The 27,497-nt window shown below is 43.4% G+C and overlaps 1 protein-coding gene across 14 annotated transcripts in view; it reads right to left on the reverse strand.

Annotated features, from left to right (window-relative positions):
• The window catches only part of TNRC6A (trinucleotide repeat containing adaptor 6A), a 187,042-nt gene that overhangs the window by 26,682 nt on the left and 132,863 nt on the right, over positions 1–27,497 (reverse strand). For 10 of the 14 annotated variants that reach the window (XM_050968534.1, XM_050968529.1, XM_050968532.1 and 7 more), the window contains 3 exons: positions 20,768–21,112; positions 7,674–7,721; positions 633–3,218 (listed from right to left, as the gene is read on the reverse strand). In XM_050968534.1, coding sequence (XP_050824491.1) covers positions 633–3,218; positions 7,674–7,721; positions 20,768–21,112 — 2,979 coding nt within the window. The remainder of the gene's footprint in view (positions 1–632; positions 3,219–7,673; positions 7,722–20,767; positions 21,113–27,497) is intronic. The other 4 variants (XM_050968538.1, XM_050968537.1, XM_050968528.1 and 1 more) reach the window with 2 other exon arrangements.

The following is a 27,497-nucleotide window of genomic DNA, read 5'->3' on the forward strand; positions in this document are numbered from 1 at the left end:
AGTACAGACATCTCAAATGAGAAGACACTAAACATCTAAAAACGCCACTCCATTTCTCTTTTGGATCTGATTCAATTGCAATTGAAAATTACTGGAAGGCAAATACTTTCTTCGATATACTGTGCAAGCTCAACTACCCTTTCCCCCAATCTATTAAGGTCAGAGCTCTTTTTCTGAGGTCCAAAACTGCTACTGCAATATAAATACACTCCCAGTGCCCACCCTCACCACGAAGTGAACAGCAAAGTGCCCTCCTCATTGTTGGCAATAAAAATTCTGTATTAAGGACACAGGTGAAGCCTTGAGTCTGCACTGTACCTTGCAGACACCTCTTAATGCCACTTTGTTTGCCATAGTGACTTAAAGTTAATGTCACAGCTGAAATTAATTAAAATCTGGAGCTACATGCAAAGCAAAAGTGCTTCCCTTTCTTGCTGTTGCTTTTTTTTTTTTTTAAATTTCAGAAAGATTCCTTCAAATAAAATACAAGCACTGAAAATCTATTTGCACTGCTCTCAGTTCTCTGACAAAACTATTCCCCAGCTTATAGAAGTTTCTAGTTTCAAATAAAGTCCAAGAAGTGTTTCATAATTGCCCAAGAAAACACAAGTCTAGGTAAAATGAAGCCTTACCAGAACCATTACTGCTCTCCTTGTTGGACATGGCACTTGAAGGCAGTAGCTGCTGATGTACCTGTGCTTGCTGGTCTGAACTGCTGCTACTGTTTGGGACATTTTTATTCCACATATTCACATTTTTGTAGTTGTATTTGCTTGGATCACCCCAAGCAGAAGTTCCATCATCAATTTCCATTTTACGGCGTATTGATTCTGGGGATGGCTCCTCCCATCCTGTGGGTTCCTCTTCCTTTGCTGGACTTGGTATTGGTCCACCCAACCACCCAGAACCTGGTGGTTTATTTGTGGTAGATGGTGCTCCCCAAGATCCAACATCTTGCTGCTTGTTCCAGTCCGGGGAGGTGACTGGCTTTGACGACTCACTCCAACCTTGAGGCTGATTTGATTTGGGAGGTTCTCCCCAGCCCTGGCTCTGATTAGACTTTGCAGGCTCATCCCATCCTGAAGAATTATTTGGGTTTGTATTACTACTTCCCCAAGTAACAGAATTTGATTTCGCAGACTCATTCCAACCAGATACTGATCTGTCACTGTCACTACCTCCTGAACTAGATTTCTTAGCCTCACCCCAATGGTTGCTTCTTGAATTTTCTCCCCAGCTGTCGTTGGCAGAAATTGCCCAACCTTGGCTGGCTTTTTGTCCATCTACCCATCCCTGTTTGATCTTCTGTGCATCATTCCAAGACGACTTGTCCTCTTTGCCATTTACCCATATTTGATTGCTCTTGACCATTACTGTAGCAGCAGAATCCTCTTCCCACCCCCCTTGGCTGTTGGAGCCTTTGGAGTCTCCCCACCTTGTAGCAGACTTTGGATCTCCCCACCCTGACATAGACGAGGTATCATTAACATTAGGGCTAGGTCTCTCCACACATCCCCCTGAGCTGGAAGTCTGTGTCACAGAGCCTCCCCAGGCCTCTGTCCCATTGTCAGTCTTTCTTTCAACTCTTGGCGATGTTTCAGTATCCCAGGCAGTGTTTTGTTTAATTGGAGTCTGTCCCCAACCAGAGTTGGAAAGGACACGTGGATCTAAGTCAGTTCTGCTCACTATACTTTGGAGTAATGCATGCTGGTCAACTTTTCTTCTCTCTCGGTTCTGTCCTTCTGCAGTTACTTTATCATCATGGCATCCAGTGCTCTCTGTACTACCCTCGCTATCCCCTGTTTTGGCCCATACATTGTTCTGCTCAGTTATCTGAGATGCAGCAGAATTCTGGCTATTAAGATCATCCTCTTCAGCAGATTTCCACCCATTTGTAAACTTCCTGCTATTTCCATTTACGCTTTCATTGGAATGCTGATTGCTAGGCAGTTTATTCCATTCCCCATTTGAAATGCTAGTGCCAGTGTTTTGTGCAGGGTTGGCCCATCCTCTTCGACTTCCTCCAGAACTCGCACCATTTGCGCTTCCCCATGGCATATTTTGGGAGTTGACTGTCCCTCCCTCCCATACCCCTCCTCCTTTATTCCCATTGATTTGAAAATTAGTGCTGCCATGCCCATTGCTGCCAGGCTGCGTTAGAGTTGCATTCACAGTGTCACCATTAGCTTGGCTGTTTGGGCCTGAACATTTGTCTCCAGAGTAATTAGAACCATAGGCAACCCACGTAGTACCATAAGATCCACCATTTTTTGCCTCACCATTGCTAAGATGAGAAGTGGAAGTGCCATTTGTAACTGGAGAGGCCTGAATCTGAGAATGATTCATTGTGCTCACACGCCAGGCCCCAGGCCCTGTATTATTAGGCAGTTCGTTAATCTGTACTGAACCAGCAGAGTTTGGTAAACTAGAGGTCATAAAGTTAGTAGTGTTATTTGGTCCATTCATTTCAGTGTTAAGGTTTTGAGGTTGTCCACTGAATGAAACCTTCCTTGTACCATTCACTTCAGAATCACAATTTTCCTGAAGGCTTGCCCAGGAACCATGGGCTGAACCACCCACTTTAGAGTTAATATTCTGATTGTTAGACTTCTGACCTATGGTACTGCACTGAATATTTGTGCCAGAATTACCACTCCCTACAGACCCTTTCAGGGCATGTCCATTGTTCTCCAATACAGGCCAGGCACCATGGTTGCCATTTGAATTCAAAGTGCTTGGATTTAACCCTCCATTTGATGAAGAGTTTATGGTGCCCCAAGCATTCATTCTATTGTTGCTACTTTCAGATTTGCTGTCAGGAGCATCCACAGAAACTTGACATGTGCTTATTATGGTTCCATGGGATAAACCCCATGGCCCATTAATACTTCCGTTGCCCACATTATTGCTGTTGCTACCAACCACAAACTTATTTTGAGAACCATGTCCAATGCCATTCCGACCGCTATCATTTTCACCACCTGTGCTCCCTGAAGCCATTATAACAAGATTTCTCTCTGACCCAGAGCTAGAGGCGGAGTCAGTGTCCATACATTCTGAAGCCAACTCTGGGTCACTGCCTGTGATTGATGGCCATGCTTCTTTGTCAGAACCGTCTACAATAACTTTATCCCAGTTTGTGCTGGAGTCACTATTTGAAGAGACTGGTCCCCAGTGAGAATTTTCATAATGGGATCCTAGACCACTGTGGTTCAGATCTAGAAAGAAAAGGAAAACAAAAAAGTGCATCTGTAAATTCAAGAATTTTACTTCAGTTAACACTCCCCCCAAAAAAACTACAGTAGAACCTCAGACGTACGAACATCAGTTACAAACTGACCAGTCAACCACACACCTCATTAGGAACGGGAAGTATGCAATTAGGCAGCAGTAGAGATCCATATTTTATATTTTCCCCCCCTCACCCGTACACCTACTAAAAAATAAAGGGAAAGTAAAAAAAGATTTGACAAGGTAAGGAAACTGTTTCTGTGCTTGTTTCATTTACATTAAGAGGGTTAAAAGCAACATTTTTCTTCTGCATAGTAAAGTTTCAAAGTTGTATTAAGTCAATGTTCAGTTGTAAACTTTTGAAACAACCCAGAATGTTTTGTTCAGAGTTATGAACAACCTCCATTCCCAAGGTGTTTGTAACTCTGAGGTTTTACTGTCATAAGACAAATACAACAATTCAAAGTGAGAGGTATTGCACAGATTACGCTAACACTTTTATCACTGGATGTTATGACAACATTAATATATCAATCGCCACATAATATGTAGCAGAACACTTAGCAAGGGCATGGAAAAATATATTCATATATTTGAGGTATGAAATTAAATATGGCATCCCTAATAAACTACAGTTTGGATTGCCATTACAGTTTGTGTTTTTAAATATTATACCGCTCAGGTGTAGAATACTTTATGAAAGGGGCACTATACAAAATCAAAAAACAAAACAACTGTTAAAGCCTGAAAGCGATGTTCTGAAAGGGAGAATGTTATATATAACAGAAAGTTAAACAGACTACTATGCAACAGTTGCCAGGGAAAAGTATGGAAAGAAACACCATTAAAGGACATTGAAAATATCTTAAGTGACAGGTTATTCAAGGTATTTACTTTTGTACATCATCCTCCATACGTATAATAAGAAAGTGCTTTACAGGAAGTCACTTCAAAGAAAAAAAAAGGGAAAGTAACGGGGAGATTTAAAAGGAAATGGCTTAGGGCAAGGTTCAATTCTACAGAAGGCTGCAAAGATTAAGACCATTCTGTGGAAGGGAGAGCAAGAGGGAAACGCTATTGTGATATTCACAGTTATAAGGAACAGAGTAAAAGCTGATCACTCCTCCTGCTGTGGAATTCACTGATATGGAGTGCAAATCAAGTAGCATGGCTGAATTTGTATCTGTGCAAGATAAAACATTTTCTCTTTCAGGGTATAAGCTGATCACATGCATGAATCAAGACGAAATTCTCCCCAGCTATTTATAAGTATTTCCCAGTTGGCTACATGCAGAATAAGTTTTTAACTTTCTATTAAAGTGTCAGATACAGGCTGCTGCCAAAGGCAGAACAGCATACCAAAAGGTGTGTATTTTGCCACACATTGGGTCATGCTGAGTTTCTAAAACTCTATTATAGAGACTTGAACTCCTTTTTCATCCATCAAACCGACAATCTGAACAAAACTGCTTTCCCACATCAATTTTTTTTTTAAAGTTTGCTGCAAGTTATATGAAAACCCAACTAACAGCAGGATAGCCATTTGGAAACACAGTACCATAAAAACATGCAATGCTTGAACAATGAATAATATGAAGCAAAATACCAAAACCTAATAAAAGGTGAGGAAAAACGGTCAGGTAAGTTACTGGCTTAATATTTGTATGAATAAGAAAAAAAGCAGCAGAATATTACACTCTCAAATATATTTTATACCTGGAGAAAATGACTTCCCACCACAGTAAGACATCCAGGATTTGCTAAGCAAACAGCACACACTTTTCTTTTAAGCTAACACAATTAACACCTTTGCTTCAGAATATTCAAAATCTGAATATTCAAACACTTGATAGCCTTATTTACCTGGGTAATTGTTAATTAGCATGCAAATATTTTTCTGCTAAACATGTATTTCTGTTCAGTGGACTTATACAAGCCCCCTAGATAAATATGTTCTCCTTTAGATGGTAGTTATGGAAAATGCAGTTTGTGGAGGAACACAGAGTACTAGCGCTTTTACTAATGTGTATTTGACTTAAAAGGGACACAAGCTAATTTCAGACAAATCTCTTGCTTGTTCCACTACTGTCTTTTTAGATCAGCAAGTCTCAAGCTTTCACAGTTGTTATTTAGCCTGTTTAAAGCACAAACAGTGACTAAGGCACTTTACAGTCAGTCAGTCTTGAAGACATGACACCACCCTCAAAAAATTTACAATTTAAATAGGTAACATAAAACTAGAGAAGAATGAGCAGGGGAATAATTAAAGCCAAGTGATATAAATTCACTTTATCTAGCTAACATCTAGTCTAAGGAACAATTTGTAGGCAATAGCACCTTGCATCTAATCTCAGGAATTATGCCGATTTTGATTAGTAGAACACCCCCAAGATATTGTAACCATTAATACTTTTAAATAAAGCTAGAATATGAACTCCACCACTATTAATATTTCACTCATTTGCTGGAATTTTTTAACGTGTTTTTAAAAATGACATTTAGAAAAAAGGTTACATCTTAAAATATTGACATGACTTACGAGCTTTTCATGTTTCTTTGACATATGCCTTAAGGACTGGTATAGAATTGAAGCATAAATATTGGGTCAGATTTTTATTTAAAAAAATAGCAGCCTTAATTTTAAAATGACTGCCAAAGCAAAGACCTTATTCCTGCATCTCTCTACCAATATGTGTGTCACTGAATGTATCAATGAAAATGCTTTGACAAAGTAACTGAATGGCTTTATTTCATTGAAATCTTGCAAAAGATTTTGAAAGGCAATGACTTTACAGCAATATGAAGGATTTTTTCTTTGCATTCTACTGAGATATGAAGTTCAGCAAAAATAATCACTGCAAGACTAGCTAGAGCGCGCTACACAAAAAAGCGTTCTGAGATTGCACTGAAAAAATCTCTTAGTAGACATCTTATAAAATATACTTCTGTTTTAAAAGTCAACATCAAAAATTCGGGTCTGTGTTCCTTGATAAGATCCCCAGAGCTTGATACTACTTGCTGATGAAAACAGGCTAAAAGACTTAGACTAGTAACCTTAAGGTTGTTTATGTCTTTCTTCACCAGTTTATTTTATATAATCTTTAGAATTAATAATCAACTATATACCAAAAGTAGAGACTGCAACATTATGCACCAGCTATCATGTATTTTTAAACTGCAAGAAAGAAGTTTCTTTTCAACTGCTCAGATTTAAAGACCTTGCAGTGAAGATTTTCAAAAGTTCATGGAAATAAGAAAATATTTTGGACCTGTGGTTCCCCATATTATGGTACTGCTAATACAATTACAAAGGCTGCGGCAATGAAAACGGATAAGAAAATGTATAAAAAATGATCTGAATCAGCACATTTCATACTTGAGGTATTACAACGTAATGAGTAAAACAAGCGAAGTACAGTTACTGTGTAAGCAAACAATCACTACAACGTACTCCAGCAACCCAAAACCATACATGTGAGAACTTGTTTTGTTCAGAGCAAGATTATGACTTGAACACCAAGACTTCAGTTTACTATCTCAATGGAAGATGACAACTTTGTCAGTTCTCTCCTCTTTCTACGCTAAGCATGAGGCAATCTCAACATAAAATATGAACCAACAGCCTTAAGGCTCAGAAGCAAGTGACCTAGTTGTAACTAGTCTACTAAAAAAGTCCATTAAGTTACTCAACTTCCAACACAACTTAGCACAAGTTAAAATGTCTAGAACTATGTCTGCTGCCAACAGTTAATTCTATGATATTGTCTAGCACGTAAGTACCCAAACATTATTCAGCAAAAGTCTGTTCTTAATAAGTACTCTGCATGAACCTTAAAAGGAGCTGTATATTGTATTAGCTGTAATTCTGATTGACTGACTAGTCCAAAGAGAAAAATATCTGTCTAAGCTTCTGAGATGTAACAAGGGATTTTCAGAGTTACAGGACACATGAAAGCTGGCAAAAAACCATGGACAACTGAACGTTTTATATGGCTGTTGCTAACTGAGGGGAAAAAAAACACATTTCTAGGTTTTATGTTACTTAACTAGCTGAAGAAACGAATCAGAAAAACCTGAAATTTCATAATACTATGGATACTTATTGATGTATATAATACAGTATTTATTTAGTATCACTGGTCACAATTATTTATCATACATAGCACCTAACTGTGCATTGGAACCTACTAGTGTAGTCCAGAACTTTGCCCCAGAGAATTTATATATAAAATTAAGAACTCATAACCTAATTGTAGTATATAAGTGCAGAAACAAACAGTAAGCATTTAAGTCATACACATTAACAGTCAAGGTTCTAAAACAACCACCAACCAAGAAGCAAAATCAATAAATAATTGTGCAAGTAGTTACTGAAATATGTAGCTCTTATAAACATACACATAGTGCACAACAAACACGAGACTGAAATAGGTATGCATCACCTGACTGGTTAGGGGAATGGCTGACCAAGTCCCGAATGGGAGGCATGCCTATGAAAAAGCAAAAAATTACAGAATTGTTATTGAATTAAAGTATTAATTAGGATTATTCCACAAAGCACTCTATTTTAGGACCAGTTTATCATTATCCTTTCTCAAAAGAGAAGTTTTTCTTGTCAAAAGGGAAGCCCTTCATCTTCATTCGCTAGTGTTAGTAGCTGCAAATTATAAACCATCTCATATAGCTCTAGAACAGGGGTGCCCAACCTGTGGCTCCGGAGCCACATGCGGCTCTTCAGAAGTTAATATGTGGCCTCTTGCATAGGCGCTGACTCCGAGGCTGGAGATATAGATGCTAACTTTCCAATGTGCTATGGGGTGCTCACTGCTCAACCCTCTTCCCGCATGGCCCCTTCCCCTGAGCCTGCCATGTCCTCGCTCCTCCCCCTCCTCACCAGAGCCTCCTCCGCATTGTGGGATGAGCAAGAGGCTTGGGGAGGGAGGAGTCACCGCTGATTGGTAGGGTTGCCGGAGGGTGGGAAGAGCTGGAAGGGGGTAGTGGATGGGGAGCTGCCGACATATTACTGTGGCTCTATGCCAATGTTCATTGGTAAATTCTGGCTCCTTCTGAGGCTCAGGTTGGCCACCCCTGCTCTAGAAGCTGCAATAAATACAAAATGTATCTGACAAACAAAACTTCAATTTTTTACTAATACCCTGCCAAAACACCACTGCATATGCAAAAATTTTGTATTTATAAATTTTGCATTTCATTTTTGCTCAGTGTTTCCATCCCTACTTGATTTCTATTAACTTGAAGTTTTGTTTTTAAAATTAAAAAAAACCACCCGATTAAAGTATAACTAGTTTAAAAAATTCTTGACTTATAAAAAATTAACTGGACTTGTTAGATAGCTTTGTATTAATGGCAAAAACGACATACCATAAAATTGTCTCTTTTGTTAAATTCATGATACTATAAGAATCACAGAATTTGAACACTGCCCTCTAGCCTAGTGGATCTTAATCTTTCCAGACAACTGGACCCCTTTCAGGAGTCTGATTTGTCTTACATGCTCAAGGTTTCAACTCACTTTAAAACTACTTGCTTACAAAATCAGACAAACATACGAAAGTGTCACAGTATGCTATTCTGAAAAAAATGCTTACTTTCTCATTGTGTGTGTGTGTGTGTGTGTGTGTATGAAATTTTAGTTTGTACTGACTTCGCTGGTGCTTTTTGTGTAGCCTGTTGTAAAACCAGGCAAATATCTAGATGAATTAATGTACCCTCTGAAAGACCTCTGCATACCCCCAAGGGCACGTGTACTCCCGATTGAGAACCACTGCCCTCACCCATCCCTGGTCTCACTATTAAGCGAATAGTCTTGCAATATCCTTGGACAGTGTGATTTATTCTTCAGATGAAAGCCTTTTCCTTATTTGCTCATATTTTGCTTCTTGGTTTATTATAAATTTGTATTGCACCATAGGAGCTAGCCACGTTTGTTTTGGATGGGCTGACTAAGCCAAACTTTTAAACACTACATACAATTTTTTGCTAGCTTCTGCCTCCTGCAACAGGTTAACATTTTCTATTGACAATGTATGTAATCAAATTGTGTAACAGTTTTAAATCCCCCTTGCTTCCCCTTTATAAAATCTATTACATTCAAGATTTAGAAGGCTTCCCAAATTAATTTGAGCCCCACAATTACTAAGAACCTTTCAAACTCCAACCCCGCCCTCCTTTTTTTTTGTTTTTTTTAGCGAATTACCCAGGGCAGCTTGAATCACATTGCAGCACATTTTGTTTCTGCATGCTCCTGTTTTAATACAATTTTACAGTTGCATTGTCAAGGTACAAGGATAAAAGGAGACTTGCCCAAAATCAGACAAAGACTCAAAGTAACTCAGCCTGGATTAGAGCCAAGATCCTGATGGCTTCAAATCCATTGCTCTATAGGGAAGTACCTCTTAATATGCCTCCCCAGTTTTTAATAATTATTTGTAACAGCCATATATACAGCTCACTGTAGCAAGCAGTTAGTGGTCCAGTAACTATCTGCTTATCATTTTGGTTTATATTACAAACTTATGAATATTTCAAGATCGACAAGACAGAACACTGGGTTGTCATGGTAAAAAAACAGAAGAGGAGAGATTTATTCTAAAGATTTACCTCACATGGTTTACAAATGGGGAAAAGTTTTGATAAAGAAAAAAGACGGTTACTCACCTTTGTAACTGTTGTTCTTCGAGATGTGTTGCTCACATCCATTCCAGTTAGGTGTGTGCGCCGTGCGTACACGTTCGTCGGAAACTTTTTACCCTAGCAACTCCAGTGGGCCGGCAGGTCGCCCCCTAGAGTGGCGCCGCCATGGCGCCTGATATATACCCCGGCCGGCCCACCCGCTCCTCAGTTCCTTCTTGCCGGCTACTCCGACAGTGGGGAAGGAGGGCGGGTGTGGAATGGATATGAGCAACACATCTCGAAGAACAACACTTACAAAGGTGAGTAACCGTCTTTTCTTCTTCGAGTGATTGCTCATATCCATTCCAGTTAGGTGAATCCCAAGCCTTACCTAGGCGGTGGGGTCGGAGTGAGAAGTAGCAGCATGGAGCACTGCAGATCCGAAGGCCGCGTCCTCTCTGGACTGCTGGACCAGGGCGTAGTGGGAAGCAAAGGTGTGGACCGATGACCAGGTCGCTGCCCGACAGATTTCCTGGATGGGCACACGGGCGAGGAAAGCCAGCGACGACACCTGCGCCCTGGTAGAGTGCGCAGTCACACGGCCCGTAGGAACATGAGCCAAGTCATAGCAGGTCCTGATACAGGACGTTACCCACGAGGATAACCTCTGTGAGGAAATGGGAAGTTCCTTAATGCGGTCTGCTACTGCCACGAAAAGCTGGGGGGATTTGCGGAACAGTTTGGTCCTCTCCACATAAAACGCGAGAGCCCGACGGACATCAAGCGAGTGGAGTTGTTGCTCCCTGCGTGAAGAATGAGGCTTCGGGAAAAAAACTGGGAGGAAGATCTCCTGGTTGACGTGAAAGGCTGACACCACTTTGGGGAGAAAGGCAGGGTGCGGTCTCAGCTGCACCTTATCTTTATGGAAGACCGTATACGGGGGATCTACCGTGAGAGCCCGGAATTCCGACACCCGTCTAGCTGAGGTAATGGCTACTAAAAAGGCAGTCTTCCAAGAAAGATAGAGCAGGGAGCAGGTCGCTAACGGCTCAAAGGGGGGCCCCATGAGCCGAGACAAAACCAGGTTAAGATCCCAGGTAGGGGCAGGGGGTCAGACGTTAGGGTATAGACGTTCCAGCCCCTTAAGGAATCTAGTCACCGTCGGGTGAGAGAAAACGGAGCGGCCATCCCCACCCGGGTGAAAGGTGGAGATAGCCGCCAGGTGGACCCGAAGGGACGATATCGCCAGGCCCTGTTGCTTGAGGGACCAAATATAGTCCAAAATATTGGCCACCGAAACTTCCTTCAGGAGGAAACCCCTCTCCGTGCACCAACAGGAGAAACGCTTCCACTTGGCCGAGTACGTCGCTCTGGTGAAAGGCTTCCTGCTGCCCAAGAGTACCTCACGTACCGGGGTGGAGCAGCGTAACTCGTATCTGGTCAGCCACGCAGGAGCCACGCTGCTAGGTGCAGCGACTGGAGGTCCGGGTGACAGAGAGTACCGTGGTCCTGGGTGATCAGGTCCGGGTGAAGGGGCAGGGGAACTGGATTGGCTATGGCCAGGTCCAGCAACATAGGGTACAAATGTTGCCTGGGCCACGCTGGGGCTACCGTGATCACGCGGGCCCTGTCCCTGCGCACCTTCAGAAGGACCTTGTGGACCAGCAGGAACAGGGGGAACGCGTAGAACAAGTGGGTCGTCCAAGGAAAAAGGAAGGCGTCCGCTATAGACCCGGGTTCCCGGCCCTGAAAGGAGCAGAACGCCTGGCATTTCCTGTTCCCCCTGGACGCGAAGAGGTCCACGCGGGGACAACCCCACCTCTGGAAGATCGAGAGGGCGACGTCCGGGCGGAGGGACCACTCGTGGGCGAGGAAGGATCTGCTCAGGCGGTCCGCTAGTGTGTTCCGTACTCCGGGGAGGAAGGAAGCCGTGAGGTGAATGGAGTGGGCTATACAAAAGTCCCAGAGTCGCATCGCCTCGTGACATAGGGGAGAGGATCTGGTGCCGCCCTGCTTGTTGATATAGTACATGGTCGTCGTGTTGTTGGTAAATACCGCGACACAACGACCTCGAAGCTGGTGACAGAACGTTTGACAAGCAAGGCGGACCGCTCTCAGCTCCCGCATGTTGATGTGTAACTCCACCTCCTGCGGGGACCACAGGCCCTATGTTCTCCTGGTTCCCAGGTGGGCCCCCCAGCCGAGATCTGAGGCGTCCGTCGTTAAGGACACCGAGGGCTGAGGTGGGTGGAATGGGAGCCCCGCACACACGACGGACTGGTCTAGCCACCAATCGAGGGAATCCAACACCCCCTGGGGGATTGTGACAAGCGTGTCTAGTGACTGTCTGGCCGGCTGGTATTGTGCGATGAGCCAAGATTGGAGGGGCCTCATGCGGAGCCGTGCATACCCTGTCACAAACGTGCAGGCCGCCATGTGGCCTAACAGGGTTAGGCATGTCCTTATCGAGGTCAGGGGGGCTGCCAGCAAGCGCTGAACGATCGTCGACAGCGACTGGAACCTGGGCAACGGTAGAAGGGCCCTGGCCAAGGTGGAGTCCAGGACGGCCCCAATGAACTCCACCCTCTGCGAGGGGAGCAGAGTGGACTTGTCCACGTTGATCATGAGGCCCAAGGTAGCAAACAGGCCAGTGAACCTGCGGACGTGGCTGCGGACCTGCAGCTCTGACGTGCCCCGAATTAGCCAATCATCGAGGTAAGGGAACACGTGAATGCGACTGCGTCGAAGATGTGCCACAACGACAGCCATGCATTTGGTGAATACCCTCGGGGCCGTAGAGAGGCCAAACGGGAGGACCGCGAATTGGTAGTGATGGCGGTCGACCACGAACCGAAGGAAACGTCTGTGGTGTGGCCATATGGCAATATGAAAATAAGCGTCCTGCATGTCGAGGGCGGCATACCAGTCTCCAGGATCCAGGGATGGGATAATGGTCCCCAGGGTTACCATGCGGAACTTCAACTTCACTAGATATTTGTTGAGCTCTCGCAGGTCGAGGATGGGTCTGAGGCCTCCCTTGGCCTTGGGGATCAGAAAGTAGCGGGAATAAAACCCCTTGCCCTTCTCGTTCTCCGGAATCGCCTCTATAGCTCCTTTGTCGAGGAGGGTCTGCACCTCCTGGCGGAGGAATTGCTCGTGAGAGGGGTCCCTGAAGAGGGACGAGGGTGGGGGGCGGGAGGGAGGAAAAGATATAAACTGCAGACGGTATCCCGTCTGCACCGTGCGTAAGACCCAGCGGTCGGATGTTATTTGGGTCCACGCCTGGAGGAAAAACGAAAGGCGGTTGGAAAACGGGGGGGGAAGGATCCAAGGGGGACACTGGTACCACGCCCTCGGGCGCACCTTCAAAACGAAGGTTTGGGTCCAGGTGGGGCTTTAGAGGAGCTTTGGTTCTGCCCCCCTTGATTCCCCAACTGCCTGCGCCTGCCATTTCTGCCGCGGCGCCTATTGAGGTCCTGCCGCTGGCGGAACTGGGGGTATGGCCGGCGCTGCTGCTGTTGTTGCGGCCGGAAGAGTCTGCGTTGCGTCCCGGGCGTGTGCATCCCAAGGGAGCGCATAATGACCCGATTGTCCTTCAGACTTTTTAGTCTGGGGTCTGTTTTCTCCGAGAACAGGCCCTGGCCTTCGAACGGGAGGTCCTGGATGGTGTATTGGAGCTCCGGTGGAAGGCCAGAAACCTGAAGCCAGGAGATGCGGCGCATCATCACCCCCGAGGCGAGGGTACGGGCAGCCGAGTCCGCAGCGTCCAAGGAGGCCTGCAACGAGGTTCTTGCGACCTTCTTGCCCTCGTCAAGAATTGCCGTAAATTCTTGACGCGCCTCCTGTGGCAACAGCTCTTTAAACTTATCCGCTGCCACCCAAGAGTTAAAGGCGTAGCGGCTAAGAAGGGCTTGCTGGTTGGAAACCCTGAGCTGAAGGGCCCCCGCCGAATAGACCTTGCGGCCGAGGAGGTCCATACGCCTGGCCTCCTTGGATTTGGGAGCTGGGGCTTCTTGTCCATGACGCTCCCTCTCGTTCACCGACTGCACCACGAGTGAGCACGGAGTCGGGTGAACATGGAGGTACTCATAGCCTTTGGAGGGGGCCATGTACTTCCTTTCAACGCCCCGTGCAGTAGGGGGGATGGAGGCCGGCGATTGCCAGATCGTATTGGCGTTGGCCTGGATCGTCCGAATAAAGGGCAGGGCGACCCTAGTGGGAGCATCAGAGGAGAGGATGCTGACGACGGGATCCTCGATCTCGGAGACCTCCTCAGCTTGCAGGCTCAAGTTCTGCGCTACGCGCCTGAGGAGGTCCTGATGTGCCCTGAGATCTAGCGGAGGAGGGCTATTGGAAGAGGTGCCTGCCACCGCCTCATCGGGAGAAGACGATGAGGAGACCCCTGGCAAGAGAGTGTCCAGCGGGGGGTCTGCCTGAGCCCTCGCCTCTGACTCCGGAGGGAGCTCAGGGTCTTGTTGTTTTGACCCGTCCTCCCCATCTGGGGAGGGGGGGGGGCGAGACAACGATGCCTCCGGCGCCCTGTGCTCCATCATCGCAGGCCTAGAAGGAAGCTGTTGGGGGCCCTGGGCTCGGTGATACGCCCAGGGTGTCCAGAACCCCCACTGCTGCGGTCCCTGGTCCTGTTGCGGAGGGTCTTGGAAAAGGGCCGCCTGCCTGTCTGTGCCGAGCGCGTACACACTGTCCGCCTGCGACGACACCGACGGCTGTCTGGAAGGCCATGGAGGGGCCGACCGCGGCTGGTAAGAATCTCCGCGTCCTGGTGCCGAAGATGTTCTCGGTGCCGGGGACCGGTACCGGGAGTCATACCGGTGCCGGGATCGGGACCGGGGTCTGTCTTGGTCTCGGTGCCGGGATCGGGACCGGTACCGGCCGCCGACTCGGTGTCGGGATCGGGACCGGGACCTGCCACCGACGCGGTGTCGGGATCGGGACCGGGACCTGCCACCGACGCGGTGTCGGGATCGGGACCGGGACCTGCCACCGACGCGGTGTCGGGAGGTCGACCGGGACCGGGACCTGCCACCAGCTCGGTGTTGGGAGGTCGACCGGGGAGCCGATCGACGGCGGGAATGGCTCCTAGAGTCCCGGTGCCAGTATCGGTGGCTGGAACCAGACCAGGACTGTCTGGAGGCTGATTGGTGCCGCGAGTGCGACCGGTACCGCCGAGGGGAGCGGTGCAGGGACTGCGAGCGGCGGCGGGATCTGGAGCGACCACGGTGCCGGGACCTCGACAGCGAGTGTGAGTCCCGAGACGGCGCTCTCATCATCGGTTTGCCTCTGGACACCACCCGCACTGGAGGTACTGGGGGTGGAGGCTGAGTTGGCTCAGTCAGGGTAATTAGGTCCCGTGCCGAGGTGAAGGTCTCCGGCGTCGATGGGACCAATAGCTCAACCCCAGATGTTATGGGGGAGCTCGGCGGGACCGGACTCGATGGACCCTCCGGGCCCGGAGTCGACGGGATCCCTGTCGGTAGCGCTGCGGCAGATGCAGGTGCCGGGCGCTCCACTCGAGTCTGCCTGGATGGAGTTGCAGACTTCGAGGGCCTTGCTTCTGGACCCGGTGCCGGGGAAGGTTGGTGCCGGGGAGTCCTCCCGGTGCCGGCGTCGAGGTGACGGTCTGCGAAGCTGCCGGGTCGAGTGCCGCTTCAATGAGGAGAGTCCTAAGTCTCTGGTCTCTCTCCTTCTTTGTTCTAGGCTTAAAAGCCTTACAAATGCGGCACTTGTCCGAGATGTGCGATTCCCCCAGGCACTTTAGGCACGTGTCGTGGGGGTCGCTGGTTGGCATCGGTTTCTTACAGGCCGCACATTGCTTGAAGCCCGGCGAACCAGGCATGAGCCCGGTGCCGGGTGCCGGGAAGGGCTACGGCCCAAACCGGCTAACAAATATTTACAAGTATTATTTACACTATTTACTATATTACTACTTAACTAACTACACTTAACTGCTAACTACAACTATAAACAGTACAACAAGGAGAGCTAGGGATGTGGAGGGCAGCTATGTCGCGCTCCACAGTTCCAACGACCGACACGGCGGTAAGAAGGAACTGAGGAGCGGGTGGGCCGGCAGGGGTATATATCAGGCGCCATGGCGGCGCCACTCTAGGGGGCGACCTGCCGGCCCACTGGAGTTGCTACGGTAAAAAGTTTCCGACGAACGTGCACGCACGGCGCGCACACCTAACTGGAATGGATATGAGCAATCACTCGAAGAAGAACTATTATGATTGGCATGGATACACTCAAACAAGAGCTGCTTGTAAACAGATCTCAGAAAGTATTTCCCATGGTTTTAGCCTTAAGAATGTTCCATAGGTGAGCTCCATTTGGAAGTCGTTAATCCTTGAGGAAAAAGGATTCACCACATGTTCTCAGAGTACAAATATAACACCTGCTTGTAGAGCTATTAGGACCTTCCCAAACTAGCTTTACTCCATAACAGAACAAACTAATTTTCAAAATGGAGAAGTGTGGGTCCATGGGTATATAGGCAATAAACTACCTTTTATTGACGATAAATACTAGTTAAGGATGCCCAGTCCAGAAGATTTACGATCAGTCTACACTGGCCAAGGAAATCAATATTAGCATAAATTGTTAATCTGCTTTCCCTGGCCTTTACAGAGAACCTAACAAACAAGAGGGTAAGTTTGCTTCTAGGAATAAACTCACAAAAAGCCTGCATTTAGATGTTGGGCATCTGACAGACACTCAGAATGGAGCTGTCAGATCTCTGAATCTTGACTACCTTCACCTAAAAATGCAGAGAGGATACAAGCACATAGAATACAAAGTTCTATTTATTGTAATTTGTGAATATCAGTTTACAAAACCTGTACAAAATGAGGTGAGTTAGGGAAGAGAGTTTTCAACTCTAATCTTAATTCCCTTATTTTTATGGTTTTGCAGGGGTTTGTCCATATAGTGCACACATTAGCCCAATTATACGCAAATTAGTTGCCAGCTTTTTTTCCTTCTTGAATCTCTTGTAAGCCTATTTAAATCAGACGCACTTTGTTCACAGTCCACATTCTCATTCTGTATTGAAGTTATTTGTGTATTCAGAACATCACAGGGTTAATTTCTTAGAGCAGGATGTGGATATTCATTCCACTGATTGAAAATATCTGCGTCTGTAGACGTGGGAAGCACTTTACATCCTCAGGACTGTAACAATCACTGGTGTTCTTGTTAAACAGTTGCTGGAGCCATGTCATCAGGGTATATGGTACACTCCTTCCAATGGGTTACAGGATTGCATATTATCTCAGCCTGATTGTTCGGTTTTACCATCTGGGATACTGAATGTACCACAGGGACATTATTGTATGTTTCGGAAAGGGGTAAGCAGGGTACATTAGGTGGAAGAAGGTTCCATGAGTATTAGGCAAATCTTGATGAAAGCAATATGCATTAGCATGGGTTTCAAGGCTCAGACATTCTTCTTGACTTTACTAACCTCTCGTCTCCTAGTGAAGCACAGAATTCTTCGCTGAACAGTTTATCTGCACATAGATGTTTTTTTAAAAGTGAAGGACTTTAAGGTATTATTTTACCTTCCTGATGTTCTGATCTCTAATTTCTGGAATGGAATACTACTACTAGGGTGTGGACCTAAGATTTTTTTTGATGGCTGGGGGAAGGAGAAGATAGAAGTAACAAAACAACAAGATTAGCAGATTATTCACATCAGTTTTCATCAGAAATGATAGCAGCAAGTGACATCTTCAAGTGGCTCTTCTGCAGTCAAACCATGGTAGTCTCCAAAGCATGCTCTGACTGTGGTCTCCAAAGTGGGGTGCACAAGAGGATCCTTGGGGGTGCGCAGCAGGACAAGCGCTTTCTGTCCCACCCTCCGCTTTGTCAGTTCAAGCGGGAGTCAAAGCAGCCCCAGCCCCCCGCCCCGCATCAGCAGTTCGGGCGGAAGTCTGAGCGGCACTTTTTTTGCTTCAGCAAAAATGGCAGAGCCGGCACGGCTGGGAGTGCTCAAAATTTTTTTTTACTGATGGGGTGCGCGATTGAAAAAGTTTGGAGACCACTGCTCTACGATACACTGTTTAGTGTAATCCAGTCTTTGTACTTTATCATCTTATCTACAGATCCCAAAGCACCTTACACACATTAAACCTCTACCCCTCTGGACATTATCCCTACTTCATACATGAGGAAATGAAGCCTTAGGTCACACAAAAGGTATGTGGCACAGATGGGGGGTAATTAACTATTAGACCCATTCTCTTATACATGACAATTCCATGAGACTAAAATGCAAAGTGACAGGGGATCTGGTAGCACAGTGACTGTCTGGGTGCAACAGCTCACACACCCTGTTTTGAAAGGTGGACAAAGGATGGCCAGGACAACTGGATTATTCTCTCCTCTCTGGAAAAGTTCCATGGGGCCTTTTATTGGCCATCTGGACAATCAAAGATCCAGAAGGGAGCTAGATTTAACATCTCATTCAAAGAACAGCAGCATCTCATACCATTAGTACAACACTGCAGTGTCACTATTGGAGGAAGAAACCAGTATCTTCTAGCTCAGAGATTACTCAGCCATACTAGTAAGTGCTCAGTATTACATCAAACAAAGCCAGAAAGAGAAGAGTCCACTTAGCTGTAAATAAATATTTTCCACAGGTTGGAATCTTATCAACCGCATCAGAAGAAAAATAAATAAGAGGCTGTGTTGGAATGTAATACTTAACAATGTAACCAGTTTCTAACAGTTTGCCTTGAGGGAGAAATTTTTAATAAATTACACGTGAATCTTTCTTTGACATCACAGGCCACAGACAATGGAGAAAAAAAATCTGTAAAAACTAGTTTTTTTTTTTAAAAATGGTTAGATTGTGCTCATTTTGTTACAAACACAAAACTGAAGAGTTTAATCCCCAATATAAGAAATCACTACCTAGATTAAAAAAAACAACACACCAACAATCCATACCATTTTAGTTTGGCTACGCATTTGTACAGTGTTTGACAGCAACAAACCTGACAGTTTACCTTCATTTTAAATACTGTTATCTTCTAGTCTGTGATGAGTTCAAAGATATAAAATGGAGCAAAGTATCAAGGTTTTCCTAAGAATTCTTTTAAAAAGGAAAATTGCCTTTTTGTAACTGGAGTGCTTTACATCATAGCCTCTGTAGTGCCACTCAGTGATCTTAAGAAATACTATAAATTACAGCCAAGTTTAGATGGCTCAGGTGAAACAGTTGCATCATAACTGCTAAATGTCTTTCAAACAAGTAAATGCAGGTACAAAAACCAGCATAAGAAACACAAACACTTATGGAGAAGATGATGGCTGAGCGTGGAATGCCAAAATGCTTTGTAAATTCCTGGAACTGGAGCGATTTCCTTCCAGTCAAGCATACACTACTTTTACCTTACTAACAAAAGATCAATAAATTATAACGTAGTTCATTCATTAAAAGTGCAAACTTATTCATGGATTCCAGGGTCAGAAGGGACCATTGTGAGCATTTAGTCTGATGTCTTTTATAACATAGACCACAGAACTTCCTCAAAATTAATTCCTAAGGCAGGTCTTTTAGAAAAAGATCCAATTTTGATTTAAAATGGTCAGTGATGGAGAAACCACCATGACCCTTGGTAAAATGTTCCAATGGTTAACTGCTGTCACTGTTAAAAATGTACATCCTATACATCCAACATATGAACTCTTTATTACACTGTTGTGAAAGTATTTGAACAGTACGTTGCTCAAGCCAATAAGGACAAAGAAGGATCAGAGTAAAGAGCTTATGAAAAAAAAAGAAAATATTGATATGAACAGCAGTCATTCTCCTCTCAGATTCCAGAGAAGCAGATCCTATAAGAGGCCAAGATACTCTGTCGGCAGAGACAGTACTTGGGGCTAGATCTGTGTGCGGACACAAATTTATATCTGCAGATGCAGATATCTGTGGATATAAATCAGTATCCATGGAACTGCAGGGACGAAAGGAGCAGAACATGTGGCTGCTGCTCCCAGGAGCCAGTGCCCTGCGCCAGCAGCTCCTCTGGCGTGGCTGTACTGCCCCGCAGCCCCACTCCTGTCCCTTCCATTGAGCTGTCTCTCCTGTCTGAGGGCGTGCGTGCCATTTGAACACAAGAGCGCAACCAGGGACAGGTGCCAGTGAGCCTGGTGCCAGCCCCATCAGGTGGGGTGGGGACAGTACAGCCACGACGGAGGAGCTGTCAGCGTAGGGTGCTGTCTCCCAGGAGCAGCGGCACCATGTTCATCTCCTTTCACCGCTGCGGTTCCCGGGAGAGCCCTGCGGTTCCACAGATATTGATTTATATCCACAGATCTCAATTTGTATCCGTGCAGGGCTCTACTTGGAGTACATGAACAAATCTAATCTCTTTAGCAACATAAACCTACATCAGAATAATGGCGTTGATTTTTTTCACCCACAAATTCAAGGTGATGTCACTGGATCTGAAATAAGAAACTTACTTTGAGGATGCTGTTCAGAATCCTGAATATTGGACATAGCTCTACACACAGACTTTTGGCAAAGTCTTTACATAAAGGGGTTCCCTTAAAAGGGAGATCTAGAAAAGGGATATTAATATTCATCTAAACTTAAACCTACATTGTTCAAAGGTAGATATGCATCTGTATGGTATAGAAACTGCATTAGTCAATAACTAAGATGAGCTGAGAATGATCAGAGGTTCAGTTAAATGGAAGATAGCGTACAGGAGGCCATGTTTTAAAGTTAATGCTTAACATGAACAACAGACCCTGGAGAACTCTTTGCTCATTTACCCTAAAACAGATTCTGTGTTGTACCAATTCAATCACTCTCATCTAGTTACTAATAAAATATCTAAACTCACTGAAAACAAGTTACTTCCTCTCTCACCTGACTGTTTTTTGCTGCTGCTGCTGTTCGGCACTTCTCCGTTGGTCACTGATGGTTTACTTGTGACACCGCTGCCTCCTGATTGGCTGTTTAATACTTTAGGAGTGGATCCCAGGTTTGCAGCTATCACTGGTAACTGCTGACCTCGCTTCAAAAGCTGTTTCTGTTCCTGGTGTCGAAATCGTGGTGGTACTTCACGAGGAGGGTATCGAGGCAAGGTCTGCTGCTGCTGCTGACTGCTGGCTGTGGCCCGCTTGGCATTATTACTAGTGCTGGTTGCTGGGGAAGTGCCGTTAGAGGTGATGGGCTGAGGCTGGCTTATACTGGTCTTTGTTTGTTCTGGCACTAACCCCCAACAACAACAAAAAAGAAAAAAAGTTGAAGAAAGTTAATCACAGGTACCATAGTTTTCAAACTCAAAAAGAGCCTAAGAAAAGAAAAACAACGTGTTTTCAATAGGGCAGGGGGGACCAAGCTGAGCCTGAGAAGGAGCCAGAATTTACTAATGTACATTGCCAAAGAGCCACAGTAATATGTCAGCAGCCCCCCATCAGCTCCCCCTCCACTCTCAGCATCTCCCACTCACTGGCTCTGCCCCCTCCCTCCCTGCACCTCCCAATCCACTGTTTCGTGGCATGCAGGAGGCTCGGGGGCGGGGAGGGGGAAGAGCAGGCTTGTGGGAGGGAAAGGAGATGGGAAGGGGTGGAGTGTGGGCAGGGCCTGTGGCAGTGTCAGGGATTGAGCAGTGAGCACCCCGTCACATTGGAAATTTGGCAACTGTAGCTCCAGCCCCAGTGTCGATGCCTATACAAGGAGCCTCATATTAACTTCTGAAGAGCTGCATGTGGTTCCGGAGCCCTAGGCTGGCCACCCCTGGAGTAGGGTATATATTACAGAATGGGGATATTTGCTCCAGTTAAAGCTGAAACCTAGTTTCCACTATAAGCCTCACTATATGCACACACTATTTTCTATCATGGTATTACTAGTAATAGTAGGTTTAGCTATAAATTTATAACAAAATTATCCCAGCTCAAGTCTTTTATTACTACTCCTTACAAAGATCCTAAAATTTTTGATGGATCATCACTTAAAGCAAAACTACATTTCTCAAAAAACTAAAAAACTTAAAAAAAAATCTGTGTTGCATTATTTCCTACAGTGGGAAATTAAAAAATCCTTTGTGTACAAGTCTTTTATGAAGTCAACATAGAAGAGAACACAAGGCAAGATTAGAAACAAAGAGTGGTTAACACTCGCCTGTCTTGTCAATCCTGACATTCAAAGGGAAATCTATGTACTAGTCTTCACCCAATCCATTGTCAGTAGAAAGTGATAGCATAAATACCATATACCATTTGACATGGCTGGTTGCCTCCATGGATGAAATGCCAAGCATTCAGCTTACATGAAATCAAAATTACCTTTCATAACCTTGATAGTATGGTCATTTCTAGGTGGGACTGAGGCCAAAGAATTTGCAAGAAAGGTTACGTATAGGTGTATACACCATACCTGAACTGTGAACAAACAGGTAATTACAGTATTCATTGCTACCTCTTTATTTGCTCCATCACACCAGTACAAACGCAAACAAATTAAATGAAACCCAGAAAGACTCAGGATGGAGTACCTGGTTCGGTCTGGTCCACTAAAGCACACAAATACTCTAAAGATGTGGAATGATTTACAGTAACTACATTTAGAGATCACACACAAGTTTAAACCAATTCTATTTATGTCACCATAACACACACTTTTTTCAAGTCCATTATATATATCAATGATCACACACAATTGTGTATGTGTTCAGTTTACTTTTTCTTTGATAAAATAAGTACAGAAGAATATCTAGGTTGTGATTTTCAGAGATGACTAGAGAATTTAACCAAAACTGCCCTTGAAATTATTGGGAGCTCCATAGTTAACTTAGAAAAGCTTAACCTTAAATATATCATAAAAAAAGCTTGGAAAACTACTGTCTCTATAGCCAAGTCCTGAAGGTACAATTAAAATATAAGACATTCCTACTGCTAAGTGTATGATTGTTGGGCGTTTGGGGTCCTATTAAAATTAAGCTTGAGTCACTATAAAGTTTTGTTTATCTTCCTTTAAGAGTAACTCTTCACATTAGCATGCCGTTAACGTACCCTAGGCTTTTGACTTTGCAGCAGCATTTCCTAAACCGTTACTTTTTGTATTTCATTAAACAATTCCCTAGTGTGCTAGAAGAAAGAACAAAATGGTCAAATGCAAGAAAATTACAAAACATGAAAATCATACACTAACATTCACTTTCAATTACAAATGCAGGTGAATACAATAGTCTGGCCTTAGAAAATCTAAGCAAAATCCTGTTCCCTGAAGCTTTTTTTAAAAAAAAATTTCAATACAGGGAATATGGCTGTTACTTTTAACATGATTAGGTATAAAAAAATACACATACCTCAAAAAAGGCATACACAATTATATGTTCCTTAAAAAAAGTGTGTGTCCCGTAGGATCAAATCTTTTACCTACGTGTAAACAAAGCACCCAACTTTCTTAGCACAAAGAACGGCAGTTATCAGTTTTTCAGTCTACGAGAAAAATGACAAAGCCCAAAGAAAGATTTTGTACACAAGGGATATTTGGAGCATGTATGCTATTTCTTCGCCAATGGAGGACTGACAGTTATAAATCCTTGGTACAAATTTCAAGGGCAGAGAAAGGGATACGCTATTTCAGGTGATTACAAACATGTACGCTACCACCGTCTTCCATTACTCTGCCACAGCAGTGACCCAGTTCTACTCTATTTCACAGCTGAATGGAGGGGGACAGAATTAGGTAGAAGAATGGCCATGACATAGGTCAATTTAATGCATAGGAGCATGGATAGGGAAGATATTCACAAGTAATTAGATAAACCGATAAGTTGGATAAAATGACTGACACAGTATTAGATTCTGCTGATGTTAAGAGTTCTGTACCTATTTTAGAAAGCTACTGAATTCACAGCAAAGAATCCTGTGGCACCTTATAGACTAACAGAGGTTTTGGAGCATGAGCTTTCGTGGGTCAATACCCACTTCCTCAGATGCATGTAATGGAAATATCCAGGGGCAGGTATATATATGTGTGCTAGCAAGCTTGCTAGCACACATATATATACCTGCCCCTGGATATTTCCATTACATGCATCTGAGGAAGTGGGTATTGACCCACGAAAGCTCATGCTCCAAAACCTCTGTTAGTCTATAAGGTGCCACAGGATTCTTTGCTGCTTTTACAGATCCAGACTAACACGGCTACCCTCTGACTACTGAATTCAGGTCCTCAAACAATATTTCACATGCACACATTCAACAGTGTATGAACGACCTATGATCAAATTAATGTTCAAAAGTACAATTCAATGCCTTCAAAAATTCTGTACATATTTCCATCTATTCCTTTCTAGCATATTCCTCTTTTCATTAATGTTAAGATTTAAAGAACAAAGCAATGCAATGTAAAATGATGCAAGAGAAGAAAACATTTTATATTCTTCTCTGCACTTCTAAATCAGTAATTTTTCTTAATGGTAAATCTTTGTTGTTAATATAAATTACTAATTATGCACAAGTTATTTAAAAACCTCATCCTACTTTAGTCCATTTACTAATGCAACTCAGACGACATTTAAAGAGAGTTGGTCTTTCATATACTAAACTCCACTTCTTCACCCACAAATCTGTTATTTAACTTTTTGGTAATCTACATTTTACCAATATACCTTTTGATGCAACTGGTCATAATGTCTAAAGTTAAAAAAACATACTTAAAGCTTGATCTAAGAAAGTCTGTTGACAGCGGTAAATGAAAATAAACACACTACCTGCATACAGTCTATCAGTATTACTCCATCAACAAAGTACTTATAAAGAACTGCATTGCTTAGTTATAAATTCATTTTTTGGTCACCTGGTATTGTTTGTATGAATTATACCGTCTTTCTATTTAGACTGTAAACTCCTTGGTGCAGGGATTATTTTATTACAGCGCATAATATCTTGTTGGTGCTCAGTAAAATAATAATTTTTACTTCACCTAGTATTCCTTCCATAGTAGAATTATTCCTTGCAGATTAAATACAAATCATTTACATATGACATTCCAATGGAAGAGAACTGGAGTTAGAAAAATCACTCCAGAGCAGAACGGCAACAAAGCAACATTCATTTCTAACTTTCCTTACTGTGCTTTAAAGGGGCTTATATAAGCGCATCTTACTAAAATAACTGAACTAATTCCTGGTTACTTATTCATTTATTAACTATAAAATGATAGAGCATATTAGTAAATAAGATCCCTTTTAGTAAAATAAACCCCAAACAGCTACAGTATGAACACTACTTTTTCTAAAAAAACCCAAAACGTTACATACAGATTACCCAAGAAATATATTTACTTGGTAGATAAAAGCAGTAATAGAATTATTCATTCTTTGTGTAAATATTGACAAATTCAATAAAATGCAACCAAATGTTCATGTATAACATTTTTAGTTTGAGCCATGTTTTCTCTGTCTACAGTCCAATATGCTTTAAGACGGAACTTAAAGTTTGTTATTTTCAATTTAATCAAATGTATTATTGACATCAACAGGCCCAATACAATCATTTTTCTTAACTAAGTGTTAAGGGAGGTTTTGGGGGGGGAGGAGAGAAGCAGGGAAATCGCACAATTTGTTAATTCTATCCAACTGTATTTTATAATCAGCAACTTTTCAGAAGATTAAACCAGCTCTGTTGTTAATCTCACTTTAACTAACCTTTTATTGTTCCAATATGATTATTATAAATTCCAATACCCCTTAAATCCCAGAAGTGTGTTATAATCTACTTCTCTAGTTAACAACACTGTTAAAAAACAGTGATAAAATATTGTTTAGCACATCAGTATTTTGTTCTACATCACCCTAAAGTCTAAAGGCAACTTTGCTAATGGATTTACAGTGTATTACTCCTAATTTTCTTGACAAGCAGCAGCAAGATTACAAAGGAATATAAGGAGAGATTTTCATAAACAACAAACCTGCTGAAAACCCACAAAGCAGTGGAAGCTGAAGTTACAGTCTGCACGACCGTGACAGAAACAACAGTTTACAGAGAGATTCCAAAGAAAGACGCTTCCAACTTGTGTTGCTTTCCCACTCTGCAGATTTCATTAGAAAATGGAGGAGAAGCACGGTGTCATTTTACTGCTACAACAGTACTGCTTGCCAACTCCTCCTGGAGTAGAGGCCCAGTGACAAACTCCCCCCTCCAATAAAAAAAATGGCAGCTGTTTGAACAACTTTAATGCAGATGGAGAACAGTTTCACTCAAACAAAATCAGCTTACATAGATCAAATCAACGGCTAAAGCACACAAAGAACGGCACCAAACTGTCATTTAAGTGTTCTTTTCTTACTACTGCTTAAGCTGACCTCTTAAAACTGTACTGTAATGCACTTTCCTTGCATGTCATGCCCCAAAGAGTTGTCAGTTCTGGAATGCTGAAGGGCAAACAGAGGAAGTCTGGCTTTCAAGCTGACACACGTAAGATGTAATGCTAGAATTTTCGTTGTGGAAAAATGGCCGCAGATGTAAGCTCAGCTAGCTGATCTGGAAAATATCTAACTGTTTGCCAATTCATTAACCCCTGCAGATCCGTAGAAAGGTAAATTATAAGGTATTTATATGGGGAATTTTAACAGCAAGTATTCATAGCTCAGTTCATTTTTTTCTTTTTTCTACTTATAAACTCTGAAAGCTAATAACAGTTTTCTATTAAGGTAAAGCAGTTATACAAGTGGAAAACAAAACTTATGTGAGCATGGAGAGTTTTGTTTCACAGAGAACAGATGAATGAGAACTTTCAAAAGATAGGAAATATGAGTAAAGGAATTCGATTCCATATCCAGTTATTTTTAAAGGCACCTTCTATTTCAGTGGTGAGCCAGAGTTTATCCTATTCTGCAACCAAAGCATTAGTTTTATGCCTAGCCCTTCCACAAAACAGGGAAATAGAGAAACTACCTTTTGTTATTTTGCGAGTGACAGCCTTAACCCTACTACATAGTTTTTAAAACTATTTCACTAAAATATTACCTATGTATCTTGAAATACAATATGTAAAGGAAATGTTTCACACTACAAAGCACTGTCCTACGACACACACACCCCTATATTTACAGTGACAGCATCTTGTTTGCTGAAGAGTCTAGGAAGCTGGTATTTTGTGGCAAAATGCAAGCTAAATACTCATATTGTGTAATGTTTGGTTTAGCAAGCAGTGTATGATGCCATTTTCTTTGCATAGCTGAAGTGGGGTTTGAAAGATTTCTTTTGAATGGGATATTCATGATGAATGGGAAGATTTGTTTACCTTGAATAGTATTACAAGTTAAATTCAATAGAAGCTATTATACCAGGCTACTGTGTAAGTTAGAGTAGAACACCACCACAATGTTTGGCAGTTCAACAACACATTTAATTGGTAAAGATCTCAAAGTACTTTCCAAACTTTACATTTAATTTACATATAGTACCTACAGGTCCCAGTCGAGATCATGGACCTTCTGTGCTAGGTTCTGAACATATACATAGTGCCCTCCTCTGAGGAACGTAGGAATTATTGAATTGCTGAATACATTTAAACTTAAAAACCTAGAAAAAATGTTTAATTGAAAAACTGTATACAAAATACAACCATATGTCAATGC

Source organism: Gopherus flavomarginatus, chromosome 9, assembly GCF_025201925.1.
Source record: "Gopherus flavomarginatus isolate rGopFla2 chromosome 9, rGopFla2.mat.asm, whole genome shotgun sequence".
Taxonomy (NCBI): domain Eukaryota; kingdom Metazoa; phylum Chordata; order Testudines; family Testudinidae; genus Gopherus; species Gopherus flavomarginatus.